We start from the raw sequence: 23,153 nt of genomic DNA on the forward strand, positions 1-23,153 counted from the left end.
GGGCACATGCTGAAGACTGTTAGAAACAATGTGGAGGGTGTTCTGTCAGGAGGCATGTAATTAAACACGCTCAGTGTGTGACCACATTAGGCAGAGAGTGGGACCAGGGACGTGTGAGTGTGTATGTGTAAGTATATATGTGTGTGTGTGTGTTTGGCAAGTCCACTATGTTTGTGATTAATCAAGACAAGTCTAACTTTATATGGTCACCAAGACTGTGAGATGAGGTCATGCATACCCCAGGTTTACATTTGTCTCCGCTCTGTTGATATTCATGGGAGTCTGTTTCATCTGCACATCACTGAACATTAAAAAAAGACACACAACAACTGGAAAAGCATGGCTGCATGGCCCTCATAAGCATTCGGGGCTCTGTTTCCTTTTCACATGAAGGGAAGTGAATATCAGATTAAAGCCCAGGCTGAAAGAAAAGCCTTTCATAAAGTCAGACATCTGAGGGACCAGACCAGGGGACCGGGGTCAACACAGGGCTCGTTTTTATTTTGACTATTTACAGCAACATAGAACAACGATGGATTGTTGGGGGCTACTTCTGAAGAAAAGTATGTCAAGAAATCTACCTTTAACATGGGATAGAACAGAATAGAAGAGAACTGAAATTCATTTTCCCACAGAAACTTGTCTTCAAAAATGTCACATTTCTCATTAAACTACTTAGCATGTCTTATCTCAGGGTGAACATCTTCTGCTTTGAAAGTGCAGATAGAGAAGCAAGAAAAAAAATATAATTAAATAAACATTTAGATAAATGATAAATAAATACAGTACAGAAACTGCATGAACACACACACACGCACGCACACACACACACACACACACACACACACACACACACAGTTGCATAAAGTTTACCACAAAAGTAAGATATTGCATTCATACCTTTAAGCTTCATGGCTATATACAAGCATGGGACTCCTAAACTGAAAAGTGCCTGTGAAGAACTGTAAACCCCTGAGAAAACAAGCCTTCCTGTCTCCTGCTGCTGAGTGAAATACCATCAGGGCTCAGCTCAGGATATTTAAAAAAAAAAAAAACCCCACTTCTTTCATCACTCTTCTCAACCTGACTTAAATTCACTAAATTCACCTCCAAGGACGGCAATTGCAAAATTATGCAAAGATTTCTAACACATGCATTTGATCACCTGAGTTCACCAAATGTAGGATATGGTTAGTGGTAAATGAACAGTAAATTTTAATGTGTTATTGGCTTTCTGTGTTTGTGGTTTCTGTGCCCCTTCCTCCACAGGAATCGGCTGTGCAGCGAAGCCAAACCACCAACATCGAAGAGGAAGTGTGAATCTATTCAAAAAGCAACAGTTTCCGTATTCACAGATATCACGTGGTCAGATGTCCACTCTGAGTACACCTAAACAACACGGTCATTTTCTGGAAGGAAGCTGCTGAGAGTGAGGTTATCGCCTCCGTCTTCATCGCTGTCTCCCTCAGTGTTGGGCAGCAGGGCTCCATTACTAACCGGACGGCGGTATCTTCCATAGGAACTCCGGTCAGGGAGCAGGGCAGAAATACACACCATCTCAGTCCCTTGCGGAGAATCCCTCATGCGGTAGCGGTACTTTCTTGATGACAGTTTGGCGCAGAGGATAATGGTTGAAACAATGAAGATGGTGGCCAACCCAGCCAGCGAAGCAATGGCAATAAGGCACTTGTTTACCACGCCGTCCCGGCGGGATGTGGAGCAGGGCTGGACCCCCGGCCCGGACGTACTCTTTTTACGATGTACTGTGGTGGTTGCAGAGGGTGATTTGATGGTCACAACTGGCAACCTCTTGGGAATTCGAGGTATCAAGACTCCCGCAGAAGAACTATTGGAGACAGCAGTGGTGGAGGTGTCGGAAATGTTTGAGACAGCCTCAGTGGTGCGGGGGGACTTAGTGGTAGAGCTTGGCCCCGTTGTGTCAGGGACCTTTGAGGAGGACACCGGTGTCCTGGTGGGAGAAATGGGCTGAGATGTGGAAGGAAGCTCAGTGCTGGCGGTGGACATCTCAGTATTGCTGGTGGAAGTGTTGCTGAGATCAAACACAGACACTGGAAAGGTAGAGTTAGTGGCGATGACGGTTGATGGCCCAGATGTTGTAATAGATACTGTGGGACTGTTGACTTCATGGGTGGAGAGTGGAGCCGGAGTAGCAGTACGAGTGATGGACGATAACGTGGATGTAGCATTAGGCTTAGTGGTGGACGAAGAAACAAGCCCTGCTGCAGAGGGTGTAGCAGACAGCTCAGTTGAAGTCATGACTGACTGTTGACCTGATGGATGCTCTGTGGGTTTTTCTGTTTCTGAGACATTCGCAGTGATGGATGCTGATGGATGCTCTGTGGGTTTTTCTGTTTCTGAGACATTCGCAGTGATGGATGCTGATGGATGCTCTGTGGGTTTTTCTGTTTCTGAGACATTCGCAGTGCTGGAAGGTTGTGCTGCACCTGGGACTGTTATCGGTGCCAGTGGGACGGTGGAAGTGTGATCCAACTGTGGACCGGAGCTGGTTACAGTTCCTACTGAAGTGTTCATGACAGCCGCACCAGTAGTGCCGCCCCTTGAGTCAAGAGTGTGACTTTGGGTACTGCCGGGTGTCCCTTCACTTTCTGTCGAGTGCGGCACAGTGTTTTCTGGTGCTGCTGTTGTTGAAGGAGCATCGATTTGTGCAGGTTTGTGAGAGGGAATCGAGGTTGTGGCGGTGTCGTTGTTGTTGTTGTCGGGGATGGATGTGGGCTGCCGGTCCTCTTCATGATGACGTACAGGTGTGGTCAGGTGGTTAGCTGTCTCTGTGGTCGTCGTGGGTGGAGCAGTTGAGCTGGAGCTGCTGATCTCTGGGACAGTAGTATTCTTGCACTCCACGGAGAACAAAACAGATACGGCCCATAGCAAGGCCGCACACATCTTCATGCTGACTAACATCTCGGCTGAATGGTAGATCTGAAATGAGAGAGTTAAAATTCAAACTCACTGGTGTTAGTAATGGCAGCAGCATGATAACTACAAGTGGGACTCTGTTCACATACAAGGGGATGGTTAACAATACAATCAATTTTCAATGGTTTATGCAATAGTAGATGCTACGGTGAAAAGACATGCACATGGGGGAAAAAATCATTATGCCATGTGACTGTTGGTGACAATGTCAGCGGCATCTTATGATGAAACAGTCATCCGTCTTTCATCACACCCATTGCTGGATTTTCACAAGTACAAACAGATTTTTAACTATTCGTAGCATACATTTTTACATTGCAGTTCATACAGGGAGAAACCACAGTGGATTTATCTTTTCTGCGTGACAGAGAAGATTAAACTGCAACAAAGGATTCAAGTCAGATTTGCTGTCTTTGTCTAAATGTTACTCAAGTTACGAATAAAACAGTGATTTAAGGTAAGAATTCAACATATATAGATACAGCAACATTTCCTTCGGTAAAACAAACATATTTAGAGAGCATTTTGAAAAGTGAAATAACTTTATCCAAACACCATTACAGAGGGAAAAATCCCAAAAGCTGAAGCATTCAACCAGATCCAACATTGTCCCTCTGTCTTCTAAAACACACACATCACTGTCTTACCTTGCTGATGGAGAAGCAGAAGGATGGATGGGAGAGTAACGGTTGAGTTCAGCTCATTTCAGTGGCAGAACATGCTGTAAGCATTGACACGCTGATTATGGAGCTACTTGACATAAGAAACAGGAAATGTTCACAGTTTCAACCAACGGTATAACATTTTCGGGTAAGTCAGACATCACCAGATACTTCTCTCAACTGCTCAGCTGTAGCTTGTATCAACAAGGAACTAAAACAAAGCATTGTACCTGTCTATAGGGAAGAGAAATCAAACTGGATGGAACGCCCTTTTTACTTAAAGTAAAAACAAATAGGTAGGCTCCAAATTCTTTTTCATCACAGAAGAGATAATGAAGCCTCATACAGTCTCAGCTAACATATTTCTCATTTAGATTCAAGTAGTTAAACTGTTTTTTTTTTTATCTCTCTTCTTTGGCAAAACCAATGACCTTACCTCACTGATGGAGAAGTTTAGGAGACCTCAGAGGATATGAGGCTGGCGCTATACTACTGTATTGAACATGTCTGCTTTGTGTGTCCTGATGTGCCGATTACTCCCTTACATGAAGGTTCAGGAAGTACTCGCAGTTCTGTAAAGTTGCTCAGCAGTCTCTGGCAAGTCCGCATTCTAAATAAACTTCTCTAAGATTCTAAGATAAGATTCTAAGAATACAGAAGATTCTAAGATTCTGAAAAAAGGCAGTAAACTTAAATGCACTGACAGTGGACCACAATGATAAGGGATCAACTATATAAATTTACTTCAAATTTGATACATGCAGAACAAACAAGCTGAAAATCCAGGCCATGGAAGAGAGAGATTAATGAAGCAAGATAAATAGTGGTGATGGGACGCTTCATGCTTGGATGCTCTAATGGATGTGGCCATAAAGAGTGATATGCAAATATATATGTATTAGTCCCAGTACAAAGCTTGGCTCGCCACATTTCTACTCTGTGAGGAAACGGAGAGTGCTTCAAGTTGGAAACGTGTTGCCATGATAACTGCCACTTCCTGTGTTGACTCATACTGAGCTGTAGCTGCAGATGTGTAAAAGAAAAGAAAAATTCTGTCAGAATTTACACAAAACTGGTACGAAAATTTAATTTGATACAGTATGACTACTGAAATTACATAGAATCAAAATAATCTAACACCTTAACTCGGTTAAAGAGCTGATTAGAACCAATTCACATTTTTTGAGCTGTAAACATGGTTATATGGTTTCTGTATACTGAATAGCATCAATCCTGTACTTAATTCCAACATTTTTGCACTGCACCCGCTTCTAGGGGCAGAAAATCAACTAAATGCTATAATTTGTAGAGCAACCACAAACTCACATGCACTCCCTTACCCCGCCCCCCCCTCTTCTGTCCATCAGCAGCTCCCACCCTGGTCAGTGCGCCTCCATGTGTTCAGTAACCAAACCCCAGCGCTCCTCCTTGGCAACACATGCTGACTGATGAAAGCTGCTGTAACATCCAGCCAGTCTGGACAGGACGTCCGACCCAGAGAGGTCTTTTTATGGGTCTAAAAAGTCCAACTCAATCTCTTTGATGTTTGTTTTTACTGTGCAGCTGGCTGTGACTTGACTGGTATCCGAGCGCATCCTTATTACATAGTGGTGCTGATTTCAAATCTCTACAGATCATCTATCCGATGGCAGTAGTAAAACTCTCACTGAAGACTCTGTGCTTGACCAGCTCTGATATACAACACTAACAGAAGTAAATAGAGAGAGGGAGGAAAAACAGACATTTGCATGTGTAAAATCTTTATTATGTGCACAGAACTATTTGTCAGGGGGTTCAGTGAAACAAGAGCTGAGTGAGTGGTCCCTTCCCAACGCCAAATCTGCACTGGAGAGGGTGACCTCAGTTTGACCCTAACAGTGACAAGAGGCACCACTACATTTGCACAACATTTACACCAGAGAGATGCAGCCCCCCCCTCCCTCCCTCCCTCCCCATGTCAAATTTTAGCCCAGAAGAACAGGAACAAAATGAAGGAATTCTTCCACATTCATAAACCTGATGGTTATCAATGAGCAAACTGGCGGGGAGAAAAATGTTTAACAGCTATTGTTTGAAAAAATCCTTTTGCTTGACTAAATCATTCTATCAGGCTGTGACTGGAATGTACAATAGGAAAGAAAAGACATGTAAAAGCAGTGCATGAAAACCACACACAATTCAAATTTGGCAACACAAAAAACAAACAAAAACAAGGTATATGGAAATACTGATGGCTACATACAGTTTTTTGAGTAGTAAGTACAAACTTCACATAAGAATGTTTTACCACAATTTCAAATAAAAAGTAAGACTTCTCCTTCAACAAAAATGTCACTTATTCGAATGTGTACATCCCCAGTAAAAAGGTGTACATGAATGGCAAGAGTTTTTCTCTGTGTGTCGGGGCAAAGTGTGAAGCAGGAGGCATGATGAGGAAAACAAAAGTTCATCTTGGAATGTACGCTTGGTCTCGTCACAGGGAAGAGGCCGAGCTGAATGAAGCCGAATCTCGATAATTTGGCTGTGGCTGACCCCGCCCCTTTTTTCCCCCTAAACGGTCCTGGGAAGGGGGCCGTGTGTTTTACATGGCAACCTTGGCAACTTGCTCTTCCAGTTTGGTAATTCGGCGGTCTTGAAGGATGACGCGGTCCCTGAGTGACTTGAACTCTCGCAGTACCTCTTCCAGTTTATCCTCCATTTTCTGATCAAAGACAGAGAGAAAGTCAACTAGACAAAGTGCATTTTCTATAAAAATCTATAAAAAAAACTCTCCTTATCTCTCCTCCTTAGCTGCTGCACTCTGACCAAGTTGCAGATGATAAAGTGCTTTATGGTTGAAGGTACAATGGAGAGTTACAATAGCAAATACAGGATGAAAAGGCATGAATCATTTTGTCATGTCAGCAAGTGATAGAAATGACGTAATTTTAGATATTTCTAAACTGGTATAAGCAAGACTGAACTCGCTGGACTGGATCCTCATAATTAAGACCAGACTAGCAGCTTGCTTTATATTAGTTGCCAGGTTTCCAAGATCACAAATTTTAAAATATGCATTTGATGGGCCAGACAGACAACAACAGATTTATTATTAAGTTACAAACTGAGACATTCAACAGTTGATTTCTGCAAGGAAGTCTACAGCATATCAAGACTATTTGTATCCCTGTGTTTTATGTGCAAATACCAGTCTTATCAGCTTGAGTGAACAGAAATGCTCAGTCTGTGTATTATATGACCAAGTGGGAACAAACAGAGAACAAAATCCCTTGATGTACTCCAGACCTTAAAATGTGCTCAGTAAGGTTTAGAGCTACCTAAGACAGCAGAACTGTCAATCTGAGAGAAATTATATAAAACAATTAAGGGCAGTGTCTTTTTCCAACTAAATCTCTTTGACAATCAATTAAGATCTTGTGATCAACAGTGTCAAGGGCAGGTGGAAGCAGAACAGCATTTTGTAACTAAGTGACGAAAAGCAAATAAATCCTTTCTGCTCACATCAGAGAACAGTTTCTAAACAACTTTTGCTAATACTTAAAGAAAAGGGGGAGTTTATATATTTGTTTACAATTACTAGGAGTGGAAAGATGTGGGTTGGACAACTTTCAGATAATCATGGCTTGTGATTTACTGCTGTCACACACCAGTTTGAAACTGTGCCAGCTGTGTGTGCTACTTGGCCACGAGCCATGAATAGACGTAAACAAATAAGCACTTAACATCGCAGTTATGTCAAGAGATTTACTGTTTGAACAAGCCGAGGTATTTTCCTGTGTTGTGCCCTCAACTAGTGACGAACAGGCAGTGTCACTTCCTAACCTCCGCTCACATAAGCTGCACATATAAACAGGAAGTGAGCTAATGTCAGGGACTAACAATCTTGCTGCCCTCTGGTGGCTGCACTCAAGCCTTTGTGAGAAAAGGCTCATTTTGCCCTGACAAAATTTGAAAATGTATACTAAATAATATATTGATTCCATTTCCATATAAAAAACAATCCTCATTTGATTGCAATTACTTAGAGGCTGCTAAAGACGAAATTCAAGTCAACTTTATCTTATTTATTGCAAAATGAATCATGTTTTTATTCCTAAGAAAGCATTTTGTATTTGTCAATGGAAAAGGTAATGTGTATTTTCTTGGAAACAAACGCAACCAGCAGTTAACATTTTTCCTTGCTGTATCAAAAACACACCGAACCGTGGCCCAAATACTGAGGTTTGTTCCAACCATGAAAATTACTGTGAAGTTTGAAATATTAGAGAACAGTGGTCGATGAGCTGTTTATAATGAAGAATTTTAGGAAAATATTTTAAAGAGTCTAGTTGGTATTGATGAACAATTAATCAATTATAAATAAAAGGAAAACTTAACAAAGTACAAGTATTGTAGAGAAAAGACGCGAATCTGCACAGTTAAAGGTAAAAATAAAAAGTATGTAGATGACATAGTATATGCAGAAGAATAAATATAAATATGTCAGCCCTACACAGTATTGTGCAGGTGTTTTTCTAGCATTAGTGTATTTGTCTGACACTCACTATTGAGGGTTGTGGAGAAGATTGCTTCTGGACAATTGGGGAGTTCTCAGCTTTTGTGGCCGGTTTGCTCTCCAGGACGTTTGTCTTAACCACTTTGAGATCACGGTTCTTTCCAGGGACGTAGCCATCTTTGAGTGAGATGAGGATGGGGTCTCCATTCTTCCCGGCAAACCACGCCTCTGCTTCCAGGGCCGGATCAGGGCCTGCCGTGTCTGGGTACAGGTCGTCCTGGAACAGATCCGACTGGGCGGGTGGAGAAGTGTGTGGACACAAATAGGAAAGAGACAGAGAAAAATACAGAAAAAAGAAGGGATGAGGGAGAAGTATTAGGTCTATACAGGAGCAAAGTGGACCTTATGACAAATTAATAAAAGAACAATGCATTTATTGGGTGTAACTGTAGACATACTGTACCTTACGGGGCACTGTCATGATGATTGGCTCACATTTTCTCTCATGTAGTTTGTAAAACCTACAGAGAGAAATGACATAGATCCATTCTGTCATGCCAATAAAGCAGATTTTAATTTGAAATGACATAATATACAGTATAGCACTATTGCTATAAAAAGGAAAATACTGTATTGAGAGCAGTTACATTCATGTCAACTTAATTCTCATCAGAAAGCAATTCCTCAGCGATTCAGTTCATTAATATAGTAGCTAGAGTCCACAGGGGCGTGGACTGATCGGACAAAGATAAACACAAGACGATGATGCTCTGCACTGGCCAAAATAAGAGTCTTCTGATAGTGATGGTTGGTACCTAGCAATTTCGCATTTGTTGACGTCCAGGCCTCTCTTGGGCATGTATCCCATGCCCCTCTGGGGCTCCTTGGTGGAAAAGGTGTTGAGGTAGTGGACGTATGGTGCCTCATCTGTGATCTCAAAGTACCGGATGCTGCTGTCACCCTGAAGAAATACAATGACAGCTCAAAGAGAGTTTGCACATCTACTGCTAATTATGAGAGTTGGGAGGCAAAACAGGAAATTGTTAATTATAAAAGGCTTGCTCACCTTTCCACACAGGTACACTACACTGGTGTCGGGGTCGTAGAAGGGCAGCAGGACTCCATTACTGCTGTCCATCTCTTGGACAGATATTGGCTCGTCCATGTTTTCCTGGGAGCAGAAACTTTAGTGTTTAAAAGCTGCAGATGTTATGTAGGTAGCAGTGTGTACATTTGAGTGATGTATACATGTGTTGTCAGATTTATTAAGGTGACCTACAGGTTTCCACAGGGCTAGCTGGCGCTCACTCATGCGACTGAATCCAGTGGTGAAGATATTTCCGTCTGCTAAAAAGATTGCTCTCATTGGCCGAGCTCCCTCGTGGGCTTTGTCCTTCTCCTGAAAACAGACAAACAGGCTGTTTTCAGGCTTAATAACATTAGCAGGGTGTGTGCTTGAGTGAGAGAATACACCACACATCAAGTATCTTAGCCCCCTAAAGTCCAACAGCGTTTTCACTTACCGCCACAATCTTCTCCTTACGGGGGTCGATGACGCGAACCTTTTTGTCCTTGCAGGCAGTGCAAATGAGGCTGCCATTGCGGCTCCAGCTGACACTGAAGATGACATCAGGGTGCATGTCCTCCAGGTTGATCATGGCCTCTCCCGTGCCCACATTCCAAATGATGATCTGGTTGTCACACCCTAAAATGGACACACGCAGCACAGCCTGACTGTCCAAGTTTATTTTGAGTGCTTTACATCATGCAAAGTACAGCAGCAGAGGGCAATTTGTGACATACTTGGTCAGATTTGGAGTTCAGCTGTGCCTACTGGGCAAATGGTAGACCAATTACCTAAACAGACTATTATTCCAGTCTGAGAGCACACAGTGCGTCAGAGGGGTTTGTCAGAAGTTACCTGCACTGAGGAGAACGTTGCGAGCTGTGGGATGCCAAGTCACAATGCCGACCCTCTTAGAGTGACCCTCCAACACCACAACGGGCTCTGAAAGGGGCGTGTCCAGCCCATTCTCAGGGATCTGCCAAACCTATAACAGACAAATGGTTACTTATGAGAAAAAGTAGCAGCTATGGAGAGAAAGTCTAGTTCTGTTTAACACACATTTCCAGAAGAGCACTAATAAAGTACATGCCTGAACATTGATGAACCTTGAATGACCTATTACCTATTTAGCAGACTACACAAGTACAGCAGCTTCAAGCTGTGTGTTAATGCCCACAATATTTGTTTATGTTCCATAAGACACTGTGACAGTATTACTTCATCAGCCTAACCTCCATAGAGCCTAATTTAATTTAAATAATTACTGTTGTACATGTACAAGGAAACTGGCTGTATGAAAGGATATGCTTACATCCTCACATCTCATTAAACTGGTCCGCAGAAAACCATGCACTTTAAAAAAAAAAATGCAAAGAGTGTCACTCTGTCCCCCACTACCTGTAAGATATAACATAGCTTTCCATACATTTGAAGTTTTGCCTGTATGTTATCAGTCATTGTGACGATGATGTTGCTCTGGCATACAGAACACTTGCTTAAAATTGTTTTCTGGAAACAGGATCCAAACATTAGGAAAAATGCCACTAAATTAACATAAGGGGTGAGATATGCTGTTTCTGGTTATGGAGTGTGAGAAAGTAGAAGTCAGCTTTACAGGCCCAACCTGTGATTGGTGTATGGTGTGCTGTGTTAGTGTTTAAATAGTGGGGAGACCTTTTCCCCACAGTGAAGTTGATCAAGATCTTTATACAAGTGCTGGCAGCATGTGACAGCTAAGCATGTTTCATATCTATTTTGAGGCCGTTTACAAACGCTACAAATGTCCTTTACCAATCAGATCCAGTGTATTGGAAAATGGCAATTGTAACATTTGTAAATACTAGTGAAAAACAGACACGTTTTCCAAAGAAAACCTATTCTCATATTTGAACCTTCAACAGCACATGTGAATATGCATATGCAAATTCTGGATTGTATTAAACAGCTGGTAACCATGAAATGTCCCATCCTTGTGACGATGCTACATAAAACAGAAAATATTTGTGGTGATGAATTATCAATGCAGACATGAACTGAAAACTGCTCAGGGCATTTATAATTTGGAACTGTTCAGGCATCAATAGCAGTGCCAATGACAGCAGTGCAAACAACATTATTATTCATCGGGGAAAAAAGTTTGAAGATAAAAAAGGAAGCGGGCAAAAACCGTCAAGCACATGATGCCCACCAGGAGATTTTTTTTACTCAATGTTTACACGCCACACAATATCCTGGGGTGAAATTATGAGTTGTGGGGTTTGGGTTAGCATAATCTGATAACAACGTACTTACTTGTAGTTAGTACAGGTTGATGATGACACAAACATAAATAAGGAAAAATTCGATGTTAGAACGATGAGCGATTAACCGTATGCTTACCATGACCATGCAGTCCTCCGAGCCGCTGGCAATGACGAGGTCATTATGAGGACACCAGTCAATGTCCAGCACTGGGCCTGTGTGACCGCACACTGTAGGGTAAACCTTGTCTATACGACCAGTCTGGGAGACACAAGACAACTTTGTTACAAAGGTGTTATGAGTGTGAGCAGGAGAAGAGCAATAAAGCCTGATATCTGCTGGAGAGATATGAAAATGATTAGTGCAACAATCAAGGCCATTTTAGTCTTTTATCCTGTGTTCTATCAAAATTATAGGCCTACATCTTAATCATTTGCATAATGAGAAACATAATTCTTCACTGGGCTATAGCCAGCATTAAGCAACCATATCAATCAACTCTAGAAGCTAAATCAATTCCTCTCAACTTTTTCAACAGCTGGGCTCTTTCAGAAATCAATCAGCAATTTTTTGTGTTCAGCAAGAGGTTATTAGCAGCATAACATGACGTGAGATGGGCTACTTCTGCGCTGCACTTGATAGTGAGGAGGCCCATCAGGGTGGTGACGTCCACAGAATTATAGTTTCCTGGACAAATAGCTGGGGGTACAATGACTGGTGTGCAGTGAGCAGAGGAGGGGGAGAGCACACATCCATGTGGTGCACCTGTGCTCACACAGTGGGTCTGCCCATGAATCGCCCTCTATCAGTCAAGTCCAAGATCCACCAGCAGATTGACGAGGCAACATCCAACTGGAACAGTTTGCCTAGAGCAGGTCCCAACTCATGGTGTTTAGCATGTGCGTGTGTGTGGGGCATATTCAGGACAGCATCACTCAAATATCTCGAATATGATGGGAGGCTATCTGACCTAGGGATGTCCCGATCAAATTTTTTTTGTCTCGGATACCGAACCAAGTTATTAAATATTGATCTGCTGATACAGAGTACTAATCCAATATTTTTGTGCTTAATTGAAAAATGCTTAGTAAAGCCTGAAACAATCCAGTACACAGTCAAACTCAGGAGTGACATAGGGCAGACGTCTGAACTCTGAACTGAAATATCTGTAATGGAAGTAATTGTAGTCACATCTTTCAAGGTGTTCACATACCTTACTGTACAGTAGCGGGAGGGCAGAGTCTGAAAGATGGTGTCAACAGGGCAAACTACAGCGTGGCTCCTAATGCTCCATTAATCCTCTTTTTTTTATTTACTTTAAGCTTTTTCGCTGTCGTGGGGTTGTTTTTCTCATTTTTTCAGCACATCCTCTAATCTTTGCTGCCTGAGTGCAGACTTCCTCTTTGTATTCATACTATCTGTGAGCTTGTACTTCTTCGAGTGGTGTTTCCTTAAGTGCCTGGTTAAATTAGTAGTATTGTAATTAAATCTGCCACTGCCACCCTCAAACACTTGCACTGCAAACATTATAATTAGTTTGACTGCTTTCAGTCTCTAGATTACAGTAGTTCCAGACTGCAGACATGACTGCTGCCCAGCTGCTTTCAGCCCACGTGCTGCACAGCTGCAAGTGGTGGATGACGCTCGTTTACGACAAAAGCTTTTTTACATCACTTGAATGAATGGATTGGAGGGAGGAAACTAAATAAATAAATGGATCAGAGGTTGATCGGAGAATCCATAGTCGATACAATACATCAAAATTCACCGGGACTGTATTGATACTGGATATTGGATCGGCGTATCTCTAATCTGACCTGATTTGTACCCCAGATAAATATGGGCAAACCTAATCTAGAGATGCCCACATGGTGAAGTACTACATCGACTCTCTCTGCTATAAGACCACAGGAGATTCAACTATCGGTTATTGAATAATTAATAGCAGATTAAGCAACCTGGGATAGCTGTGAGTAAGTCAAGCAAAGCAATCACACCATCCATATTCAACCCTATGATATACCCGCTGTCACCCATTCCCTCTTTTGTCTTTCCTCCAATATCCAAGCTTGTGTGAAAACAGACCACAACAATTCAAGTAGTGCAGCATTTATGAGAATCATTTGGTAGTTCCATCTATGGCCTGTGATGATACAGTAAACACATTTTTACTGTTTTGACAAATTTCTGTGACATCTCTGTGATTTTCACCTTAATATCCAGATATTATAGCTGCTTCTTCTTCAATGGGACATAATAGGGCAAATGTAAACTAATTAATTAAACTAGTGGCCTAGAATAATGGCATAGCACCCCCTCCCCTCTGTGAGTATCATGTGGTCAGTGATGCAAGTATATAATGGGAGGATATTGGTTATCTATGGTGTTGACTACAGCCTCAGGGAAGGGTCGGATAGGATCAGCACAGCAGCAGTGTGGTGTTGATCTGGTGACTGAGGCAAGACCACGAACAGGCCTATAGGAATACCAACTTGGTTAATGAGTGTCCATCTCTTCTACATCTCCTTTATGTAGGGGTCCAGGTTCTGTGCTCCTTACACCAGGTTATGCATCTTTGTGCTTTGGTCTTGGATAAAAGGAGTTTCTGAGAGGCAGCCCTACCATAAATACCCCCCCTTGCCATTTAAATTCTACATTACTGTAATACTTCAGGCAAACTTGGGATGCAGCTCTCCTGTAATGGACCTTCAAACATGTTTTTAATATCTTGATAGAAGGAAGAGGGGGTGATAGAGCAACACTCACCTTTTGTAGCGGGAGTACAAGAAAGGCTCCACCCCCACTAGCCTCGATGATGATAGCAACAAACTTGGGGTTGACCGCACAGAAGGAGCTGTCCCATGTGACCCTGGAGACGCGGATGTCATCATAGGACTGGTCATTCCTCACAGCTTGACCAAAGACATGACGGAACTTGCTCTGTCGCACCACTCGCCTCAACATATCTGGAGAGAAATATGATGAAGTAGGTAAGAACAGAGCTGCACAGTGTGAGTGTTGTAGCACTGTAGCAAGTGGCCATTTTTTTCCACAAAAACTGAAATTATAAAATGTGAAATGGAATAGAATTTTGTTATGGTCGAGCCTGCAGAGGAGACCTTGGGCTGGGTTTGAATTATTGCCCAGGTGGTCTGTCTGATCCGACATCATGCTTATTAACAGTGATTGAGTTTGCTCCAGCACATGCAAAAGGAACCAAATCAAATCCACCTATTGGCAAAGGCATGAGGTAAACTGTGCATGAGACATTTTTTCCAGCAGTGTTTACCTCTCTGTCTCAGTACACCTCACTCCACTGTTACTCATTTGAGAAAAGGCTAGGTGGCTTGCTACTTTTCACTGAAATAAAGTTATTTCAAGGGAGCATATTGTGAGAGAGAGTTGTGAGATAGTCATCCCCACTCTCTCTCTCTCTCCTCAATCTTCCTTGTATCTCTTCACTATACAGTTGTCTAATAAAAGGCAAGAATGCCCCGTTTCATTTCAAGACTAGTACATTGTTGGGAATTCAAGTTGGACAGTCCTACTGCCAGATGTTGAGTTTGACAAGAAAGCTGTTAGTGCAAGGTGGCTCTATCGCCTTTCAAGACCTCCATCTAGTCAAACCACTTATCCTAGCTTTGCTCTGTTTACATAACATCTGATTATCAATTCCTGATGTGTATCCATGAGAGCAAGCACTCGGCAATAAACCTGACCTTTCTGCAGGAGACGCTTAATCAATTAAGATTAGCGTCCAAGGCCTTTCTTGTATATTTGCCATAGCCACTAACAGAAAACAGGACATAGATTTAGTACTGTGAGAAATTAGGAGGGACAGTGCCAGGAATAGTGATGCGAATGGTATGAGTTGAGGCTCATTCACAAACCAAACAGGGTATTCCCTAAGACATTTCATGAAATGTAGGGCACACTTAGGTCTACATTTTCTGAACTAGTGCAGGTAGGCTTCAGGGTGGACAACAATACTGTATTTTAATGTATACTGACCTGGATACAGACACAAAGACATGCATTTTAATAAAAACTGTCGGGACTTTTTTATGACTGTGCCATCTCCTGCTAGCACTGCACAGATGGCCTCAAAGAATTTGGAAATCATTTCAAATGTTGATCCCTGTGCGGTGACCATGTCGTGACTCATGTCATGTTCAATTCTTCCTGCTTCCTTCTTCAACTCTCATTTCTGCTTACGGCTTTAAGAAAAACCATCTTTCAAGTGTCAAAGTACTCTGATAGCAGATTCCACCCTTTGCATCTTGAGGACTTTGGAAATTGCCAGATTTAAACTGTGGAAAACAAGAAAAACTAAACACGTAGCAAATTTTCTAAGTATGGCTTCATATTAGTGGCACTGTCTGTTGTTTTCAGACAGACTCTCTTTATCTTCCAGTACTGAAGCGTGTTTTGTGGAAAAGTAGGTTCTTGATGGAACTTTGTATTGTGGCAGTGCCTTTTTCATCAGATGAAGAAATCTCAGTTTTTCCACAATCTGAAATGGCATCATGTTCTTGGAGACGAAATAAGCCACAGCATGATTCAGTTCTTGGGCTTGTTTTGAAGAGACTTCACAAATGATTCTGCAACAGTGGGTGGAGCTACAGTTGCAGCAGTCTCACAGGTAGTCTTAGGCTCAAAGTGATTTTAAAGGATAAGGTTGGTGTTTTTTTTTATGCATTTCTTACCGTCAACAAATCCTATGAAAATAACAAAATCAGCAATGATTTTGTTTTGCCAACAAGTCTCCTCCATGTAGCCAGTGCCCAATAAAGCCATGTCTCAGTAGTCATAGAACTCCATTGTATTAAAAAACACAATTAAACACGTCAAAGAGCCATGCCATTGCTCTGGCAGCATATTTCATCATCGCGATGCACCGGGCCAGCCGACTTTTTCCTCAAACAACTTAATAAGCCGGCTGTAAAGACGTTTTCCATCTCAGGAAAGTAGTTCCGTAGCACCAAAAATAGTTCCCGGCGTAATGAAGAATTTGTTCCCATTTGAATTTGATTTGGTAATAACTACAACAGCCTGACTTTTCGTGGTAACAGTTAGTGATTTCTAAAATTGAAACTATGTGTTTGTGAGCTGTATTTAAAGGTTTTTAGCTTACGATTGGAGCCAATGACTTCCAGGTTGAAGGCTAAAAAGGCAACGTGGGAAGTCAGAAAGTAATGGGAGTAGGTCAAACGCATTATTGATTTTGTTATTTTCATGCATCGCGATGATGAAATATGCTGCCAGAGCAATGGCATGGCTCTTTGACGTGTTTTTAATTGTGTTTTTTAATACAATGGAGTTCTATGGCTGCTGGGACATGGCTGCATTGGGCACCGGCTACATGGAGGAGACTTGTTGGCAAAACAAAATCATTGCTGATTTTGTTATTTTCATAGGATTTGTTGACGGTAAGAAATGTATTAAAAAACACCAGCTTTATCCTTTAAAAAAAGAAAAATACAAGATTAACTTTGACATTGGATATAGCAGTTTTAATGATTTTAGAATATTTCCAATGTATAAAGTATAGCAATTGTAATTATTTTAGAATATTCCTTATGTAGCCAATAACCTGAAGTTTAATTATCATCAGCTGTCATCTCCAGCTAATTTTTTAAAAGTGTCCATGATGTTTTAAAGCGTGATTAATCGTAATCAGTTAAATGCTGCATCTCTAAAAATTGCATACTGGAACTGGAATAAACTTGTTGTGTAAGGAAGCCAGTTATTTTCCCCACTGCACTGTTCATCAGGACGGAGCCACATTCAGGTCAGTCAACTGGTGTTAGGCGGCTAGTTATGGCTTTGCAACTGTGGTAGCTAATTCATGTGTTTTAGTTACAACTAGATTAAGCTAGCAGAACAGTTTTGCGTAAAAGATTTGGAATTCATCAGGTTTGCTCCTCTCATGCAGCGCCTGAGGCTTGTTTGGAGGGAGGAGTTACAGGAGGGAGGGAGGAGTTACAGGAGGGAGGGAGGGGATAGAGAGGGAGGGGGAGGATTTTTTTGTTGTGTACTTTCAAATTCTCGCTCATTTCTCCAAAGTTGCCTACCCCAGCAAAGTCATCACGTTATCCTTTGGTGGCCTCATTTAGGGCTGGGCAATATGGACCAAAAATCATATCTCTGTATTTTTAGGCTGAATGGCGATACACAATATATATCTCGGTATTTTCTACAAAGTGGGCTAAATGTTCAGTTGTAAGTCAAAGCCACATGTGAGATGTCACAAGCACTTTTATTAAAACAGACTGATCAAAATAAAATGCAAAGACAGGGTTTTCTTCCCTGTTTTAGAGCAGTCTGGTAAGTTCAGAAAATTACATCACTTTACTGTTATGCAGCCTTTAAAACCAGGAAAAGACAACACTTATGCCATATCATGATATTACGATATCCAAACTCTAAGACGATATCTAGTCTCATATCACAATATCGATATAATAATGATATATTGCCCAGCCCTAGCCTCATTCAAATTAATTGGAAGTAAAAATCCAAACGCTACATCCAGCTGCATCCCATCTTGGTGATTAGTTTATATTATAGTTTTCATCGCGGTCAAGTGCCAAATAATCCCCATGTTAAAACTAAGTGAAATATTGCTTTAAATTATCTGGCTCCACCAAGTGGACCTAAATGAATACACAGTCCCACTGCTACCACAGTGACACCACATTTAGTCAGTTATGACTGCTATGCTGCTACAAACTGCAGCGGAGCGGGGATGGGCACATTTTTGGCATGACATCTACTTTTTCATTGAAAACTTTGAGGTGATCTACCAGTGTCAGTCATGCAGCTTCAATGAAAAGAATGGCTATTCATAAACAGAATTATGTAAATATGAAATGTGTCAATAAATTCATAAGAGCCTAAATTCTGTCTATTATGTAGTATTACCTGAAACATTCATTCTCATGCTCATTCATACCTAAAAAACTAAAAGTTGGCTATTAATTGCTTCCAGTGATGTGAGAAACTTACCATTACCCATAGAAATGTGTATCTTACTTTATAGCTGCTATGGGATTTACTGTAATTTATTAGGTGTAGAACTATCAGTTTGCCTGTCGAAGATTTGTGTCTTTATGTTGACAGAGGTACTCATTCTACTTCCTCAGTATAGTCTAAATGATAAAATTAGGTCTTAGCCAATAGGTGCAACCTTATGCACTCGTCATTTTAAAATACCTATGCTGTTCATCCAAAGACTGCCCTGTTATTAGCAGGGTTATTAAAGTTTTTCATTTTTTTTTGTTTTCAGTTTTTTTTATTAAATAAATGTTTAGTTTTAGTTTAGTTTTTATTTAATTTCAGTTCTAGTTTTAGTAGGACAGGGTGGTATTTTTTGAGGGTATAATAGAAGTTAAGTATGTCTGTTTAAAATGTAGTTACATTCATTTTCAATATATCCTCAACTAACTTAAAGTTGGGACCACTTGTTTTCATCCCGCACAAATGGATTGCATCAGCAATTTGAATTCAGGCATTTTACCGTAAAACCTTGAATGAATTAATCAAAAACAGAACAATCCACAAAATGCAGATAAAAAAATGCAAAAATCTGTAATGTGTAGAAGTGACTGAGAGTAAAGAGACGAGTGTGTTTATTTAGTCAAATGACAATTTAGAAAACTTTATAAGTTTGTCATCCCAAATGATAGGTCTGACAAAGAAAAGCGTACAAAGCGCCACAAACTACAAATTTTACAAAGGTCAAACACAAACAGGACACAACAGTCCATTAAGGCACAAATATGTAATGTAACCCTAACAGTCTACACAGTCCAATGCTAAGCTGTGTAAATCGTCTCAACAGTCCACAAAATAAAGAACTCTGCACATTAACAAAGAAAAAAACTAAACTCATTTCATGTTTACTTTTATTTTAGTTAGTTTTACAAGTAGATCAAATTGTTTTAGTTAAATTTTAGTTTTTTCAGTCTCATTTTTATTGCTGTTCATGACAATATATTTGAATTCCTAGTTTTCCCTCTTAGTGATAATTTATGATAATAACCTTGCTTAATACCCACTGAAAACATCATTAGTTTTCATTCTGAAGGACCAACTGAGCCTTTTGCCAAAGCAAATGGGATTACCTGACAAAACATCACTAGGCCTAAAACCTCGGAAAACCACTGAGATCAGACAATGGGAAGAGGACAAGACAATAGACACGCACAGCCTTGCCTACACATACAGTACATATGCAGGCCAGTGTTGTTGTAATTAAACGCCCTTGTAGAGATCTAGACATGAAAGAGCTGGACAGTTTAACAAGGAGTTTTGGACAGGGCCTTTCTTATGAATCAAACACCCGCCTTGATGTGCAGCACAGTTATCATAAACGCTCATTATGTTACTACAGCATGGCTGCATGGTGGCAGGACGGCAGAGAAACACAGTACAGAGCTGACCAGAACAGAACACAGTGTTCCCTCACCATCCACTACACAGCACCAATGATTCATTCAGGAGAAGCTCCCCTCACACCTGCCAGACATCGGACAAGACATGCCTTACTTCCCTCAACATGCTGCTGACCTAGTTTCCCCCCCTGCATCATGGTATACAGAGGGCAGACCCTAACCTTACACCATCCTCACATCACCAGCATAAAGCATTTAGCTTCAGGCAGCATCATGATGGGTGCCTAGCTGATGGCTGTGCAGTCTGTACTACAGTCTGTGCTTAACAGCGGTTGCAAACTAGCGCCAAGACATTATTGTCCAGCAGTCTAAGCTAAATGAGAATTAAGGTTTAGCATAGGTGTAAAGCTGTAGCCACAGCTAAAAGTCTCAACAGTCTTATCTTTATATAAATATCTGGTCAGCAGCTGGCTATTGGTGGGCAGTCTGATCTAGAAAAAAAAACTGTGTTCAAACATCTAATCACCTCATAGCAAAGTAGTTTTAAGATGTCGATGTTGAAAGACACCTCGACACCGGCATCATTACGACCTCTTCTGATGTGGTAACGTTATTTCACTTTCACTGTCAGGACAATGCGACTAAATGATGGGTGGCAACACTGAGCCATGTTAAGGATGCATTCGCTTCAACTTAGCATAAGCCTCTTACAAGATTGATTTTAGATGATTTTTTTAGGCATCAGCTGAGTAAACCGATTAATATTGTTCAAGGCAGGGTGTACTGTAGACAATGGTGTACAATGCTGCCTCATAAACGTTAACGAGCTTGCTAGCTAACGTTAGCTAATGTGACCACAATGCTCGGTGTCCTCCCTTCCCATTAAAACATCAGCTCCCATCAGCATCCAGATTATCACAGTACAAAGTAAACTAACAAGATAATAGGACACTGTGATTTTCACACCACGCTGGATTGGAAAGCTTTTATCTACCGTTACTGAGAGGTGAATTGAGTATGTAGACTTGTATTTTGATGAAAACGCCCCTACTATGAGCAGTACTTAAAACACCAGAAACCCCGGTGTTTGATCGCTCACGTTTAGAGTCGTTAAACGAGTTTAAAAAACATTACGATAACTACTGTTAACGGTAGTCTATGTTCCGCCGCACTGCCCCAGCGGTGCTGCCGGCTGGTCCCATCTGAATAGCGGCTGACAGTAACGTACGCTACCCCGAAAACAAGGAGGACGGGAGAACCAGATGGTGGGAGTGTTTTAAACGTTTTCTTTCAAAAACTACTCAGGAAAAGCTATATGTATGTTGCGCTATGTTCACGCTAAATTGTCTGCACAGAGGAAGATGTGTGGTTTGGAAATGAACTGAATATCAGTTGTGCTCCAGTGTGAGATGCCAGTGGTTTTTGGCGTTCAAACTGATGGGATGCACGGTTTAGCTAAGCTAGCTAGCGGCTAACATGTTAGCTGTGGACCGCCGCCAGCTGCCACCTATTATGACGCAAGTGCAGATTTTGTATCCAGGGTTTTAGCTTCTCCCATTCAGAAACCCATCCAGCGGCTAAACGCTGCACAGCGCGCTGGATCACATGCAAAATGTACAATGCAAAGACACTTTTCAGGCTTTCTTACCTCCTAAATCTATGCAAGGTTTTCGTAAGCACGAGGTAATCAATCACAACACATGAATCTAGTAGTTTCGGCGCGCCCTTATCCTGCAGGACGTATCTCTTGTTTCCACAAAACGCTCAGCCAGCCGCTATGCTCTTTCCCTCCTGTCTGCAAATGTATGAACCGGAAGCAACGTGTTAAATCAAGTGGAATATTTCACGATGCCAGTTGTCAAGTAGGGCATCCCCTCTCCTCACCTGCAGAAGACTAGCAGCAATCGCTGATTCTCATCGTTATTAAATTCAATCCAGTACGTTGACGACTGGTTGCAGCACATGCGCAAAGGAAATAACTTTTTTTCGCCCAGGACAGTGAATGGGATGGATTGCAGGGAAGCTGGGTTCCTTCAAGATACCCTGATGTGATGAGTTTCCATAGTGGTGAATCAATTCATTTGCAAAAATGACAGTCTCCCCTGTCTCTCACATGAAAGAAGAACACCATTATGATACAACCATATATCATAAATACAAGCCTGCTGGTCTAAAGTTACAACAGGACTCAATAATCTTTGCCTCTCTTTGACTTTTCAAGAAAGTTAACCATCATTCTAGGGTCACAGGGCACTAAGACTCTGACCTTTGCACTCCTTTGTATTGGTTGCTTGTAATGTTGGTTATCTAGGAATTGAGGTTTATTCTGCTACTGCACTCTGTAAATCTCTCTGGATAAAATCATTTGGTAAATGCCTAAAGTGTAATGAAAAACTTAAGTAAAGATGAATTTGCTTGATTCTGTCTCCTCATTATTTGTCTCTTCTTACAAACCACAAAAAGTAAATTAAGAGAATTCTTTCATCATGATGGCAAAATGTCTGTGCAAACTGTTGTGAGGAGACTCATGTGAACCTCATTCAGTTATTGAACATCATTTTTATGTTGTCCAGCACAAGTGATGTAGTAGGCTAAAGTGTTGGTGGTCAGAATGTTACGATCTCCAATCAGATTCAGCAAATTAATTCACAGCTCATTCAGTTACTTACTGATTTGTTAAGGCTGTCAGGTAAACAGAGAAGTCACCTTATGAGTTGGACTGCACAAACACCATATTTGAGTATTTAAAATTGGACAAGTGTGAGATTTGGTGAGTTATTAAGTAATTATTGAGTAATTAATGCACAGAGATCATTAAAGTTTAATCTAGTCTAATCCAATCCAATCTAATCTAATTAAGACTAATTCCCAGAGAGGCTTATCTATTCAGTCTATGCTGTGGTTGTTGAAATTTCAGTTTGTTCATGTTTGTAGAGCAAATCAAACCACTCACTTTGTAAAAGCTGTGAAAAAAGGACAATTCATTGGTAATCAGCAATGAATGGGTGGGAGATGAAGAAGATGATTAATTCATTTTCGTTACCTGCCTATTCCTATTCAGGGTCAAGGGGGGCTGGGGGGGCTCAGCAAGCACTGAGCAGAAGGTGGGCTGCCAGCCCATCACAAGGCAAACACTGATAGAAAAACACACTCTCATTTACACCTATGGGGAGTTAAGAGTCTCTATCCACCTGACCTGCATGTCTTTAGACGGTGAGAGGAAACCAAGGCAAACATGAGGAGAACATGCAAACTCCACACAGAAAGGACCAGGAGATGAGATGAGATTCAAACCTAGGACCTCCTTGCTGTGAGGCAACATTGCTAACCACTAATTA

General features: G+C 41.3%; 2 protein-coding genes across 4 annotated transcripts; both read right to left on the reverse strand.

Annotated features, from left to right (window-relative positions):
- Positions 1 to 493: 493 nt before the first annotated feature.
- selplg (selectin P ligand) lies at positions 494 to 4,165 on the reverse strand. Of its 2 annotated transcripts, none has more exons than XM_071520624.1 (3): positions 4,054 to 4,165; positions 3,603 to 3,676; positions 494 to 2,958 (listed from the first exon to the last, which is right to left on the reverse strand). In XM_071520624.1, exon 3 carries the CDS (start codon positions 2,938 to 2,940, stop codon positions 1,390 to 1,392), a length of 1,551 nt encoding a protein of 516 aa, XP_071376725.1. In that variant the 5' UTR covers positions 2,941 to 2,958; positions 3,603 to 3,676; positions 4,054 to 4,165; the 3' UTR covers positions 494 to 1,389. The 2 variants fall into 2 exon arrangements, with proteins under 2 accessions (XP_071376725.1, XP_071376726.1); XM_071520625.1 differs by having other exon boundaries at positions 3,603 to 3,705; positions 4,054 to 4,120.
- Positions 4,166 to 5,194: 1,029 nt separating this feature from the next.
- Positions 5,195 to 21,770, reverse strand: LOC139645029 (coronin-1C-A-like). 2 transcript variants are annotated; one of them, XM_071520603.1, is made up of 12 exons: positions 21,700 to 21,754; positions 21,464 to 21,610; positions 14,186 to 14,385; positions 11,558 to 11,680; positions 10,034 to 10,163; positions 9,636 to 9,817; positions 9,392 to 9,511; positions 9,179 to 9,283; positions 8,928 to 9,073; positions 8,576 to 8,633; positions 8,162 to 8,404; positions 5,195 to 6,318 (listed from the first exon to the last, which is right to left on the reverse strand). In XM_071520603.1, the coding sequence occupies exons 3-12, from the start codon at positions 14,381 to 14,383 to the stop codon at positions 6,199 to 6,201; spliced, it is 1,425 nt and encodes a 474-aa protein (XP_071376704.1). In that variant the 5' UTR covers positions 14,384 to 14,385; positions 21,464 to 21,610; positions 21,700 to 21,754; the 3' UTR covers positions 5,195 to 6,198. The 2 variants fall into 2 exon arrangements, with proteins under 2 accessions (XP_071376704.1, XP_071376705.1); XM_071520604.1 differs by lacking the exon at positions 21,464 to 21,610 and having other exon boundaries at positions 21,700 to 21,770.
- Positions 21,771 to 23,153: the final 1,383 nt, after the last annotated feature.

This window comes from Centroberyx affinis, unplaced genomic scaffold (assembly GCF_046629955.1).
Source record: "Centroberyx affinis isolate AG114_WGS23_722 - 3 ecotype Tasmania unplaced genomic scaffold, CSIRO-AGI_Caff_v1 ptg000813l_1, whole genome shotgun sequence".
NCBI classification, from domain to species: domain Eukaryota; kingdom Metazoa; phylum Chordata; class Actinopteri; order Beryciformes; family Berycidae; genus Centroberyx; species Centroberyx affinis.